We start from the raw sequence: 12,729 nt of genomic DNA on the forward strand, positions 1-12,729 counted from the left end.
TTCCATTTGATCTGTCACCCAATTTAATTTTTCAATTTGAGCAGCAAGTTCATTTATCAATTACTTATTTTGAAAAACAAACCACTGAAACCATTTAGAACTAGAAATTCAATGTTCGATGCTCTGGCAGGCTGTTTTGGCTCTCACCCATAGGTTCCATTTAAAAAAAAAAGGTCATTTTCTCACCCAATGAACCCATATCATGCGGGCCCCAAGCTGTGAAAGTGTCAGCCCTACACCTCAATTTCGGAAGTGCCCCGGGGCTTGGCAGTTGTGGTATACCATATAATCAGGTTATCTCAAGATATTTAAATCATTTCGAGATAATTATCTCGATATAATCAGGTTATCTAGATAATTAAATTATATCGAGATAATTAAAAAAAAAATTACATGTCACTTCCAAGCGTACAAGCGGCTCTCAACGACTGAACTCGGAGTCTATTTTTGTTTTGTGTCAGAGGTCAAGTTGTCAAAAAAACTTCTCCCGCCGAATTTGGTGTTTTGCGTGATACCTTGCCCTGCCCTGAATCTTGATATACAACGGAAAATTTAGTGTTTCAGTTGGATAGTGTACACCACAAAGGTATGACATCAATAATGTTAAAGTTTGATGGGTATATTCAATATAATAGTGTCAGTATCGTAATGTAATATTTTCATGAAATGATGAGCCAGTCGAATTCGGCAACCATGCATGTTCCTTCTGTATCTGTATCTAGCTCGAGATACTCTAGCTAAAATACAGGTTTACATTTACTCTCTTACATTATCTTGCTGTATTTCAGCTAGAGCTCCAAACGACAAGCTTCCGGGTTTTTTTGGAGAACAATACTGTTACGTAAGATGAAGAAGAAACCCACCTCGGAGCCCGCCCTATAGGGCATTATTTCATTGTACTTATTGCAATTTGCACAAGCGGCTAGGGGACGCAGGGGTAACCTTGTCAATCAATGGTTATTCTATTGTCCACCAAAGTTAAGCTTACTAGTATGACATCACCAATCCATGATCAATCCAATCGATAGGCAATTATCCGGTTAGAGGACCACTGCATGCGAAATTGACCAAGTTTCACGTGTGCGCATAAGTCTTGCATGGAATAAAAGTTAAATATTAAAATTTAAAATACTACAATTTGAAACGAAATAAAAATCGATATTAATAATGAAAAATCATCATGTTTTTAAAACGTTTTAAACAGGTTAGGCCTATATTTTTGGGTTTTGGTTTTAGTAAAAACGTTTTAATATTATAACAAAATAAATGTCATGAAAACATTTTAAAACGTTTTGTATGGAAACACACTACAAAAATATTTTTTAAATGTTTTCAAAATGTTCTTGAAAAATATTTTCTGCAAACATTTTTTGCCAAATATTTTGTCACCATTTAAATAATGATATGTTTGAGAATATTTGCAATAAATTATCAATTTTTTGTTGTTGAATGTAATGAAAAAGTTTTATTCCCTTTATATACCTTTAACTTATATATAACCCGACATTTAAACATTTTCTGGCAACTTTTCTAACCTTTTGCGAATGATGTCGACTGGCGAGTAACATTTCACGGCCGGCCTAACCCTTACCCAGGCTCAGAGTACAATTTGACCCCATCAAATGTCGATTGCTCTAAGATAAAAGTGCATTTTCACCGTGATATTTTATCATATTCCATCTCTAGTTGCTATGATATTTTATTCTTCATTTCAATTCTAAGTCAGTTTTGGTCAGAAACAGGTGCAAAACATGTGCAAACTCGGCTAATTTTCACAAAATTCTGGTTCTTCCACACTTCTTAAATTAACGTTTTGTTGTCATGCTAAAACACCAAGCACGTGGTGCCACAATAAAAAAAAAAATGTTATCATTTTGATATTGTCTTTTAAATTTGCTTTTATTTATCGTAACAATAATATTAATAAACGAAACGTAGATTATTTAGGAAAACGTCAACTTAAAGGAGTGTTTCGTGATCCTAGCATCCTCTTTTTATGACATTTTTCAGTAGATATCCACGAAAAAAGCCTATTCCCAAAATTTCAGTTGATTCCGATTTTGCGTTTGCGAGTTATGCATGATTATGTGTATTACACTGCTCCATAGATACATGTACAATGCGTTGTAATTTCGTTCTGGTGCACCAGAACGAAATTCAAATTTCACGATATCTTTGCAAAACGAATTAATCTGCAAGAAATATTTTGTACATAAACATTATGTAGCCAGAGGTTTCCAGTGATATAAAAATCTCAACTTTTTTTGAGAAAAGTGGGGGATGAGGCTGTGGATCATTTAAATGCCCTTTAATATATTAAAAACTGAATATTTTCAGGTTGTGATAAATAATTAAATAAACATTAACCGCACCGCCTGAGTTTTAACCAAATTAAAAATAGCAAAGCGCATTTTATTATAACATTTTTCTGCTAAATTGAATTGGTATTGTTTATTTTATTAATTATTGCACGTAGGCCTATTCGTCTTAGGTTTTCAAGTTAGTCCTTAAGCTATAGTCATGCTGTTTGTGCGGATGTTATAATGTAAAAAACGTGACCATTACGAATTCATATTTAGGCCTATAATAAAAAAAAATGTTTAATTTCTTTAATAAAAAAAATCTTATATACCTTATATTCTTATAATATTATCATTATTTTGTTTATATTTTTATTATTTTTTTTTTTATCGTAATCATAAAGAATTAAGTCATGACCATGATGACATCCTGTTGTTGAGTGCTGAACTTGCCAGGTACTAGTACCTGGCTGAATCACCTCGTAAAGTATTAAAGCGCGCCGCCATGATCTTGAACCTATTTTATCGATATACATCGATCACTTATCGGATTAAGTATGAAGTATTTGATTGACAAGGTTACCCCTGCGTCCCCTAGCCGCTTGTCAATTTGCATCCACACAGTGGATAAGAAATTGACAGTGGAGGATACGAAGGACACGCCGATTGTTAGTTGTCAATCATGAATTGCCGCAATTCCAACGTATTAATATTTTACTGCATGGCATTCCGCAAACACCAAGACAAATTATGCCGTATTTTTCCAAAGATCATCTCATATGAAGTAAGCTGAATGCGATCTGTACTTTTGTGACATTCGATCGCTTTTGATCACCTATTATCGGTAATTTGCTTGAAAACACGTGAGTTCATGTTGTGTAAACATAATTAGCATAGACACTTAAATGAAATTACGATGCAATACGATGCAATTTGAATGCGCAGCAGATCTATAGAAATAACGTTGCCCGGTTTTATGCAGAATTAGACCCTGTCTGTCTGTATCTGTAGCAATACTGCTCAACGCTTCAAGTGAAGCCAGACGAACTCACAGTAGGTATGTGACTAAAAATTAGGAAAGTGTTGAATCGCCTGGAAAGTTATACCATTGGAAAGAGCACAAGAAATAGGTTTAGTCTAGAATGATACCAAAATTATCACTTTAAGTCATAAAATGATGAAATTAGACTAATTTTATGTCTAAAAATTGGCCCAGTTTTGAAGCCACATTTTCAATGCAAACACTGTGACCGTTTTTATCCAATCATACATGGGTGCACAACGACCCACACACAAGTGGACTGTACAAAGTGTATTGAGTGCAGTTGATTTTTCAACATTTTCTGTGCATGCTGTTACAAATATCATGCTCAAAAACAACATTTCAGTTTTCAGATCAACTAGATATTTGGCATGCATGTGCCTGAGTATATATACTTACTAAAAAAAATAGTTTCAAAGAAATAAAATTCATCTGCATTGAACAAATGAAAGTTGAATTTTACCTTAATTTTTCATGATGATTTTCTCAACTTTCAAAAATCATAAAATTTTTTTAAAAACATGATTAGAAAGAGAAAAATGTAAGCTTCAAATACATTATTTACTTGCCAATGTACCTTTAATAATACTATTTCTACAGGAGTTCAAACAGAGTGCTCTGTGTACACCTGAAAAAAAGCACAATTAAGAAATTGGCTTCACTAAATGCTCCAATGAACAGCTGATAGTCGTGAGGGATTGAGTTTTAAGGCGTGAAAGTGCGATTCTGCACGCGCCGCACGCCTGAAAAACGCCTGAGGGTGCGATTTTTAGCACACCTAAAAAAAAAAAAAAAAAAATTTTTTTTTTTTTTTTTTTAAGTTTTTTATTTTTATTTGGAATGTCCCTGGAACTTAAAAATGTCCCTGGAAATATTTTTAATTTTTTTTAAACTTGAAAAAAATTACAAAAGATTTAAAAATTTTAAATTCATGTTCAAAATAGGCAAATTTATAATTGATGTTCACATTACAACCTATTTATGAAGTAAAGAAGCATACAAAACAAATGCATTTTAAAATCATTCATAGATTATCATGTGAACATAATTTACAAATTTGCCTATTTTAAACAAGAATTTATAATTTTTTAAAATCTTTTTGTAATTTTTTTTTTAAATTAAAAAAATTCCAGGGACATTCTAAAGTTCCAGGGACATTCTAGGGACATTCTAAATAAAAAAAAAACTAAAAAAAAAAATTAATTACAAATGACACTAGCAATAAGTCCAAAGTCCAGGGACATCTATGCAGTATACACCATTCATTACCCCAGAGCTTTTACCATGGCCATTTAAAAAAGTACATGTATGTTGTCACAATTGCTAAGTTTTAGCTGAAAATGAAATCATAGTCATACACCAGTTTTGAAAAAGCACACCTTGGTTTATTTAGGTGTGCGATTTGCAGCACACCTAAAAGCACACCTCGGGTTATCCAGGCGTGCGATTTACAGCACACCTGTCACATTGCAAAACTCAATGCCTGTAGTCGCATACCTACATGTACTCACAGTCGGCATTGCCAGCATTATTTTGCCAGACATGCCAGATAAACTAATGTACTTCACCAACTTTTATTATGAACCTTACGTTTTTACTTTTTACTAGCTATAGGTTTCAGCAGAGAAAGTCTTCAGCGGTCGTAAATTTGGCGCAGTTTATCATATGGCGTATGTACGGAAGTGGGATCTTCTGATTGGCTAATCAAATCACGTCATCAGTAGAGTCCCAAACCTAAAATTGGCGAATTCTCCAAATGGTACGAATTCTCCAAATAGTAAGAATTCACCTTCTCACCTATATACATAACATGCATAGTGCCGTACAATTACGCTGACTTTCGTATTCGGCGAGGAGGACGATTTCGACCTCCTGGTTTGTTTACAAACAGAGAGGTAGACAAAAACCGTTCAGCGTGTCCAAACACTCAAGTACAATGTATCAGAAGGATGGTCCACAATAGCGTGATTCACGTAACCTGAATAGGGATTAAAAAGCTGTCACGTAGAACCATGTGCTTCTATTGTCCAATTTGCCATCAAGATTTCATATAGAAACAGTTCAGACCCAGTACAAGATCATGTCAGAAATTAATATTTTGTTCTGGGTCTGATTATTCGGACTAATACATGCATAGACTTTGACGAATACTTCGTCTTCGCAACGCTTCCAAGGTTGAAGTCAAACGCGAAGGGTTGTCATGTTGGTTGTGAGGGCGTGTTGTAGCCTTGCTTATTCTTCTTGTTCTTTTCTCAGATGGTCTGTTACTTGTGTCTTGAAAGTGGATGTTACTGGGGTGTTTACTAATTGTTCACATGTTCAGGCAATACGTTCCATTCATGAATTGTTCTTGGAAAGAACGAGTCTTTATTTTTTATAATTTAAAGCAGTTTTTCTTTGCTCTTGGTCTTAAGTAGGCTTGACTGTTGTTATGACGAGTGGGGCGGACGACCGACCGGTGTGAGAAACTTTCTTAGTCTGAGACTAGACATGTAGTGAGAAATTCTCACTATAGTGTGAATTGTTTATTTCAAACACACTCTCGCAACTAACGATAGGTGGTCGCACTTTGGCGACATCAGCATCGTAAAGAGCGGATCAAAACGGCCAAGACTGCCGATGGGAAAAAAATTCCCTGATGCATTTTCAAGTCATTTGCAGAACTTTTTTTTACAAAGTCAAAGAGCTTAAAATTTATTTTATTAGCTATTCTATATATTTTTGTTTTATTATCAGTTTGAGAAGCATGTGAGTCGAAAAATTCAATACAGTACCCATTTGAAGATTCTGTGTCTGCAATATTTTGCCCCAATATTTGTCAGAATTTTACCACAAAAATCATGATCAATGATTCAAATCAACTTAAACGAGCGAAGTTTGGATATTATTTAGCTTAATTGTACCGTACTTAAAATATAGCTTTAGTGCAATGGATTTTGAGTGGTCGATCGCGGTAAGAAATTTACAACTAAAGTTGACACCTTTGCCATCATCCATGTACATGTACCATCTCTAATGATCTCTTCCACAGCGCTTGTACCGAAAGTCAACCAATCACTACCAATTGTAGCAAAGCACTGACACAGTGGCGTAGCTGGGATTTTATCCAAGGGGGCAAGCCTGTATGGGGCGGGGGCCCAAATCCACCAAATTTCCCTGCACTTGGGGGGGGGGTCCAAATAGACAATTTTGCCAGGCTTATTGATAATAATCGTATGGTATTGCATATCGTATGGATTCTCCATCTCTGCCCTCTTCTCTCTCTCTCTCTCTCTTTTTCCTCTTTCTCCTCCTTTTTCCTCTTTTTCCTTGCACTAGGGGCGGGGGCACAAATAGGCAAATTTTGCCAGGGGGGCAATTGCCCCCCTGCCCCCCCCCCCCCCCGGCAGCTACGCCACTGCACTGACAGTTGGTGTAGAGATGGATGGTCAATACCATTTCTCACTATTTGACGAATTCGCACTATTGGGAGAATAAGCCAAAAATTTTGTGGTTTGGGACTCTATTGGTCATCATCACATCGGCACTTCATTGTTTGGTCAAGCTGGGTAGCAATGCATAACCTTGTTCTTTTTAAGCGATAATCAGCAGCGTTGTGGTGTGCCCTCACAAGTGAAATGTGAGAATTGATTGTACACACAAATAGGCTAAAAATTGATTTTTTTTTTTGCAGAAAAAAATCCAAACACATACTTTTTACTTGATCACAAAATGAACCTAAACACAAATTTTTAGCTCAACATCACCTAAAATATTCTTGAAAAAACAAAAATTGACCCTTATTTTACCCCTACCTCTAAGAAAACGGATAGGCCTACTGTTTCACCATCCATTTATTTCAGTTTTAATTTAATGGAGGGTTCGTATGAACTTATTGATGATATTACACCATTGTTTTCCATAAAATACTGGTACACATTTATAATTATAAGGCATTAATTTGGAAACAAATTTGCTTTGTAAGATACTTTTATTGTTCACACAAAAGTTTGGTCACGTGTGTGACATTCAAACGAACAAAACCAAATGTCACACACATTGCCAAATGGGTATAATCAGAAATTATGCACTAATAAAATAAAAAGTAATGTATGAATATTGCCACCTTGGTGTATGAAAAAAATCAAGTTGAATTCTGATGTAACACTCCTGACGAGACAGAATTTCTCTTTTCAACCCGCTCTAAAAAGAAAACAGTTTTGATATCATGCAAGTTTTATCTTTTTCCAAGTTTGGCCCAAATGTTGTTTTTACTATACTAAAAACAGACTGAAATAGATTATTACTGTCATCATTACCTTTATATGATGTCACATACATTCATGATGGACCCTTTGTTGACCCCTAATATGAAAATAACGCAAAGTAAGAACAAATTACAATATTTTTGAAAGTACAGAATAGTGAAACTATTATACAAAAGATACCATCCCTGGTTCTGAACTTCTGATATCTGCAAGTCCCAGCTAGAGGACCTTGCCCTTACATGCCTGTTGGATCCTGGCATTGTAATTGTAATCAAGTAGTCAGTACATTGTAGAAGTAGTAAGCACTAAGCACTTCAATGCTTGATCAAACCAAGTCACGATACAAATGTGTGTAAGGTCGCTAACCATGCTAAAAAAAATCAAAATGAGAGCACACAGTCGTCGGTCAATTCTAAAGATTTATTAATACTCAGTCACTTTTGCAGAAAACCGAATCGCACATATCAGTGTACAAAATTGCTGTTGTATTACTGAGCAAGTGCGCGGTTCACTATAGACTGACACCCACAGTCGATCAAATTCGGCCCTGATTTGGTAAAATGATCTAACTTGAAATTAAAATCGCTGTTTCGAGAAAAAGAGCTTTAAAGTTTGAACACTTGCCGTTTTTCTTTTTGAATAAAATAAATTATCAAACGGATCTAATGTCTTAGAAAATATAAAAAATCTCATTATTTGATGGCATGGTGGTGATTTGAGCATATCACCAATGGAAAGAGCGCCCTCACATTACTCCTGATGTGGATTTATCTCAAAATGTCCCAATTTCAAGTTAGATCGTTTTACCAAATCAGGGCCGCAATGTTCACTAACAAGCATTACACACATAACTTGCATTGGTATTACTACAAACAACAAGGATTCGTTCTAGCATGAGTAACCACCATGGACACAGCTGATCACGACATGCGATGCAAAACCCGACTGAAAATGCCTGCTTTATTACCAACAAACCTACCTCTTGGAGGGGATCTGTGGACAATCGAACAATTTATTTTGGGGGTCTAATTAGGTCTGTGGTGGTACCATTTTGGCAGGCCTGGAAAAATGATTATTTCTCGGTCCAAGGAAACACAACTTCCCACCATTTTTGTACATTTGGAGAATTACATTTTCTCTCCAGATATTGAAATTTCCCAGGAATGAGCAGGCATGCTTTTTGGGAGTTAAAAACTGTTTTCCAGGCCTGGTGATGAAATTTGAAGTTAGTAGTTAATGGCAGTGAGAGGTACAATGTAGGAGTGGTTTGGTGACTCACAAGGTTTGATATTCTGAAATGATAATTCGCACTATTTAATTGTTATTTAAATTGTAGATGGACACTGCAAAACGTAAACCACAGCCTGCAACAGGGCCAAAATCAAAGCGCCCCCGTAACAATCCTGATGATGATGTGGACCCATCTGCCTTTGAAGAGGAATTGGCAATGTTAGAACAAGTTGAAGCGGAATTGAGTCAAGATTCAGAATGGACTCAACCCACAGGTATGATCAAATCAGATATGGGCTTCAGATGGTCCCATGACTCCCATCTGCAAGGATCAGCAGTTTAAACATAAAAAACAGGCTATCATTATAAGAAAAAAACAAATATAAAAGATAACCATAATATTGATAAGGAAAAGAAGGTCAATCACTGACTACATTGTACCAACAAATCAGGTCATTCCTGTTCTGATTTCTTATACATGTACATGTGTCAATTTAACATTTGACAATCAAGCATTTGTTTTTATCAATAATTTCAGGTAAAACAGCAAAGAATCCAAAGTGGGCCAGACCCAAGGTGCCATCAATAAACCCTGCCAATGATACCCTTGTGTTCCAGCAGATTGATTTAGAGCATTACATTGGTAAGTTGATTTCATGAAACAAATTTCATTAACCTTCGTGACTCGTCCTGCTGAGGCCCCCATTGTAACACTGCAATGGGGAGTTGGGAAATTAAATTTTTGCCAGGCTTTTCGTTAAGAAACTGGTGCCAAAAAACTCGGCCAATTTTTAGCAAAATTTATATCCGTACTTACGCACTTCTTAAATTAACGTGTTGTTGATGCCAAAAAATGTGTTGCCACAATAATACAAAAAAATTATCATGAAAAACAGTGGCTTTTTTCGACGGAAATAAGCAAACTATAATGCAATTTTATCAGTTTCGTCATCGAGCAATGATAAAAGGAGGAAATAGGAAAAATGATCCCGCCCAGGAATTGAACCCAGGACCTCTGGTTTACGAGACCAGCCTTAACCACTTGGCCACGGGAGCTTCATGATTAAGCAGACTGGGAATTCAACCTATACAGAGTCTTAGCCAGAAATCAGAAACCACCCTTCCAAGCAGACACCAAAATTTGACCCTCAAATATAAAACAACTTGTCTATACCCATGGAAGGGTCACTAGGGTCAAATATGTCATGATTTGGCCTTTACATGTCACTCTGAATTAGTCTCAAGTTCATATAACCTTAAAATCATCTGTTTTAGAGCTATCACATCTGTAAAATCAATTAAATCCACCCGTCTAAAATTAGATTAGGCCGTCTTAAAGACTGGTGGACGCATGGCTGGCTAAGACCTTGAACCTATATAAGTGGTCACTTAACCCTACCTCCTTCGTGCAAGTCATCCCAATGTGGCTCAGGCTTGACAAAAGCATTACTTACTTACCACTTGGTTTCATTACAGGCAAGCATCTCCCTGGCATGCCAGGAGCAACTACAGGTCCTGTGCCAATAGTCCGCATGTTTGGCATCACTATGGAAGGCAATAGTGTCCTGTGTCATGTTCATGGGTTTACACCCTACTTTTATGTTCCAGCACCTCATGTAAGTGGGTTTTTTAAATAAAGATTATAATTATTGTGGCCTGTAATCTATTGTAGCAATGCCTGAAACATTTTTTGGGTTTCATTTTGGAAAGAAATGGAATATAACATGTGTGGATCCATATCTAACATGACTATTTGGAAAGTTAGATTGGTCAATGTTTCATATTTCTTCTGGCATGCTGTATCTCGGAAAAGCCACTGGTAAATCGGGACATATAATACCCTAGAGGTAGTGATGCAAATGCTTTGGTGTAAGCATGTATAAAACAACTTACATAGTGCAAATGAAAGCTATGACCATTGGAAATGCTGTATTGCCTCAAGGAAGCAACAAAGACTGGAACACACAATGTTTTGAAACAGTTTCTTCACATTTTAAAGCATGTATGGAGTGACATAGAATTTTAAAAAAAACAATTCACACATATTTAGGGTTTTTTTATTAGTTAATTATTTATGTAGTGTAATCTTTAAAAAAATAATCATATCTATCAACCAACCCTACCTGCTGGAGAGGTTTTAGGGAAAAAATTATTTATCAATATCCAGCCCTCTTCTTTACAGAGCCCTATGTTTTTGGCTGAATTATTTTTTTGAAGGAAAACATGTTTTAAATATGCCTGGATATCTTATTTTCTTAAATGAAAGGTCATTCATAAATTAAGTGACATATTTTACATAGTAGCAGCATTTATGCACCTTTTTCTAACTTTGTTTTCAAACTTGTCTACATAGGATTTTAAACAGGAGCACTGTGAAAAATTCCGAGATGGACTAAACAAGCTGGTCCTTGCCGACATGAAATCCAATAGAGATAGTGTGACGACAGCTGTGCTGGCAATAGATGTGGTCATCAAAGAAAGTAAGCCGAGATATCACCCTTTGTTTCACACAATGCCCATATGGCCCTTGGATAAGAACAGGTCAAACTCAGCTTTATAAGCTTATCAAAGCCCTTATCCCTTTAAGAACTTCTTCTCACCAATAGCAAAGCAGACTGAACCATGTTGCTGAGGGAGGGATTGGGACTGGCTAAGAGCACTTGATGCTTTCATTGTGTGTCTGACTTATTCCTATGCATGGGTATTGCTGGTATTTCTTTGCCTGAAAAATGATTGTGATAAATGATGATGGATGTGAACTTAAAAACACAACTAGTTTTGTTTCATAGCTGACTTGATCAATCTTTTGGTTTATTTGACTTTAAATATTCTTTAGGATGCCATCTATTCTCTGATTTTGGCCTTTTAATTGCAAAGTAAAAAAAAATCCTTTTATTAATTTCTAGCACGTTGCAGCTCTGCCTCGTTGTCACACAAAGGGCATCAACAGTACATAATATAAACATGAAATGATTGATTTCAATGTGTTATTTTGTCTTTGTTCTAAAGATTTGTATGGTTACCATGGCATGAAGAGTATCCCATTTCTGAAGATCACAGTGGCATATCCCAAGCTGATAGCACCATGTAAGAGATTGTTAGAGCAAGGCATCTCAGTACCACCATATCCAGCCCAAGGATTTCAAAGTTATGAAAGTAACATTGATTTTGAAATCAGGTAAGTTTAAGAATCTTTTTCTGCCACTACACCCAGATTATAAGTTTGGAAAAAATATGGAAATACTGCATTGTTGAACATAAAGTTTGTTTTATACTAGCTATATAAAGCTGTATAATACTAGCAGTAGCAGCAGCTAGTTGATCAAATGCTGGTAGCAAGTGCAAAAGCTACAGTGTACTAAGGATTCAGTCATGGCCAAAATTTTGAAGCTATGTGGCAAACAAGTTGCTTTAAGTTTAACTAATAGCGATGCTAACACTAGTATCTATCGACAGCCAATCAATATATCATTTAGTTTGTTTCCAGAGTGAATATTCCTAAAATTATTAGTGGATTGTATGCAATAGTAGATAGGGAACTTTGAATAAATGTTGCACTGTACCATATTTCACCGTGATATGGCAGAATAACATTCAAAGCCATGCTGTATGTTTTTAAATGCCTTGCCGGCATTGGACCAGAATACCTGTCATCATGTCTGGAACTTAGGAATCCTCTCGAGGGCCTTAGATCCGCCTCAGATCGCACTTTTCGTTTAAATGTGCCGATCATACGCAGTTGGACTTTTAAATCCGCTGCCGACAAGGCATTTACCTACAATGCACCTCTGATCTGGAACAATTTACCGTCATCTGTGCGAAGTGCTGAAACAGTCTCTGCCTTTAAAAAAGGCCTCAAAACTCACCTGTTTCCGCAAACATAATTTTGCTTGTTTCATTTTTCTTTTGT

The 12,729-nt window shown here is 36.0% G+C and overlaps 1 protein-coding gene across 1 annotated transcript in view; it reads left to right on the forward strand.

Moving 5' to 3' along the window:
* Positions 1-481: 481 nt before the first annotated feature.
* LOC140155012 (DNA polymerase delta catalytic subunit-like) overlaps positions 482-12,729 on the forward strand; it is a 41,864-nt gene continuing 29,616 nt past the window's right edge. The window contains exons 1-6 of the mRNA XM_072177683.1: positions 482-586; positions 8,926-9,094; positions 9,358-9,462; positions 10,296-10,435; positions 11,173-11,299; positions 11,829-11,997. Of these exons, the coding sequence (XP_072033784.1) occupies positions 8,926-9,094; positions 9,358-9,462; positions 10,296-10,435; positions 11,173-11,299; positions 11,829-11,997 (710 nt within the window). The 5' untranslated portion in view covers positions 482-586. The remainder of the gene's footprint in view (positions 587-8,925; positions 9,095-9,357; positions 9,463-10,295; positions 10,436-11,172; positions 11,300-11,828; positions 11,998-12,729) is intronic.

Source organism: Amphiura filiformis, chromosome 6, assembly GCF_039555335.1.
Source record: "Amphiura filiformis chromosome 6, Afil_fr2py, whole genome shotgun sequence".
Classification (NCBI taxonomy): domain Eukaryota; kingdom Metazoa; phylum Echinodermata; class Ophiuroidea; order Amphilepidida; family Amphiuridae; genus Amphiura; species Amphiura filiformis.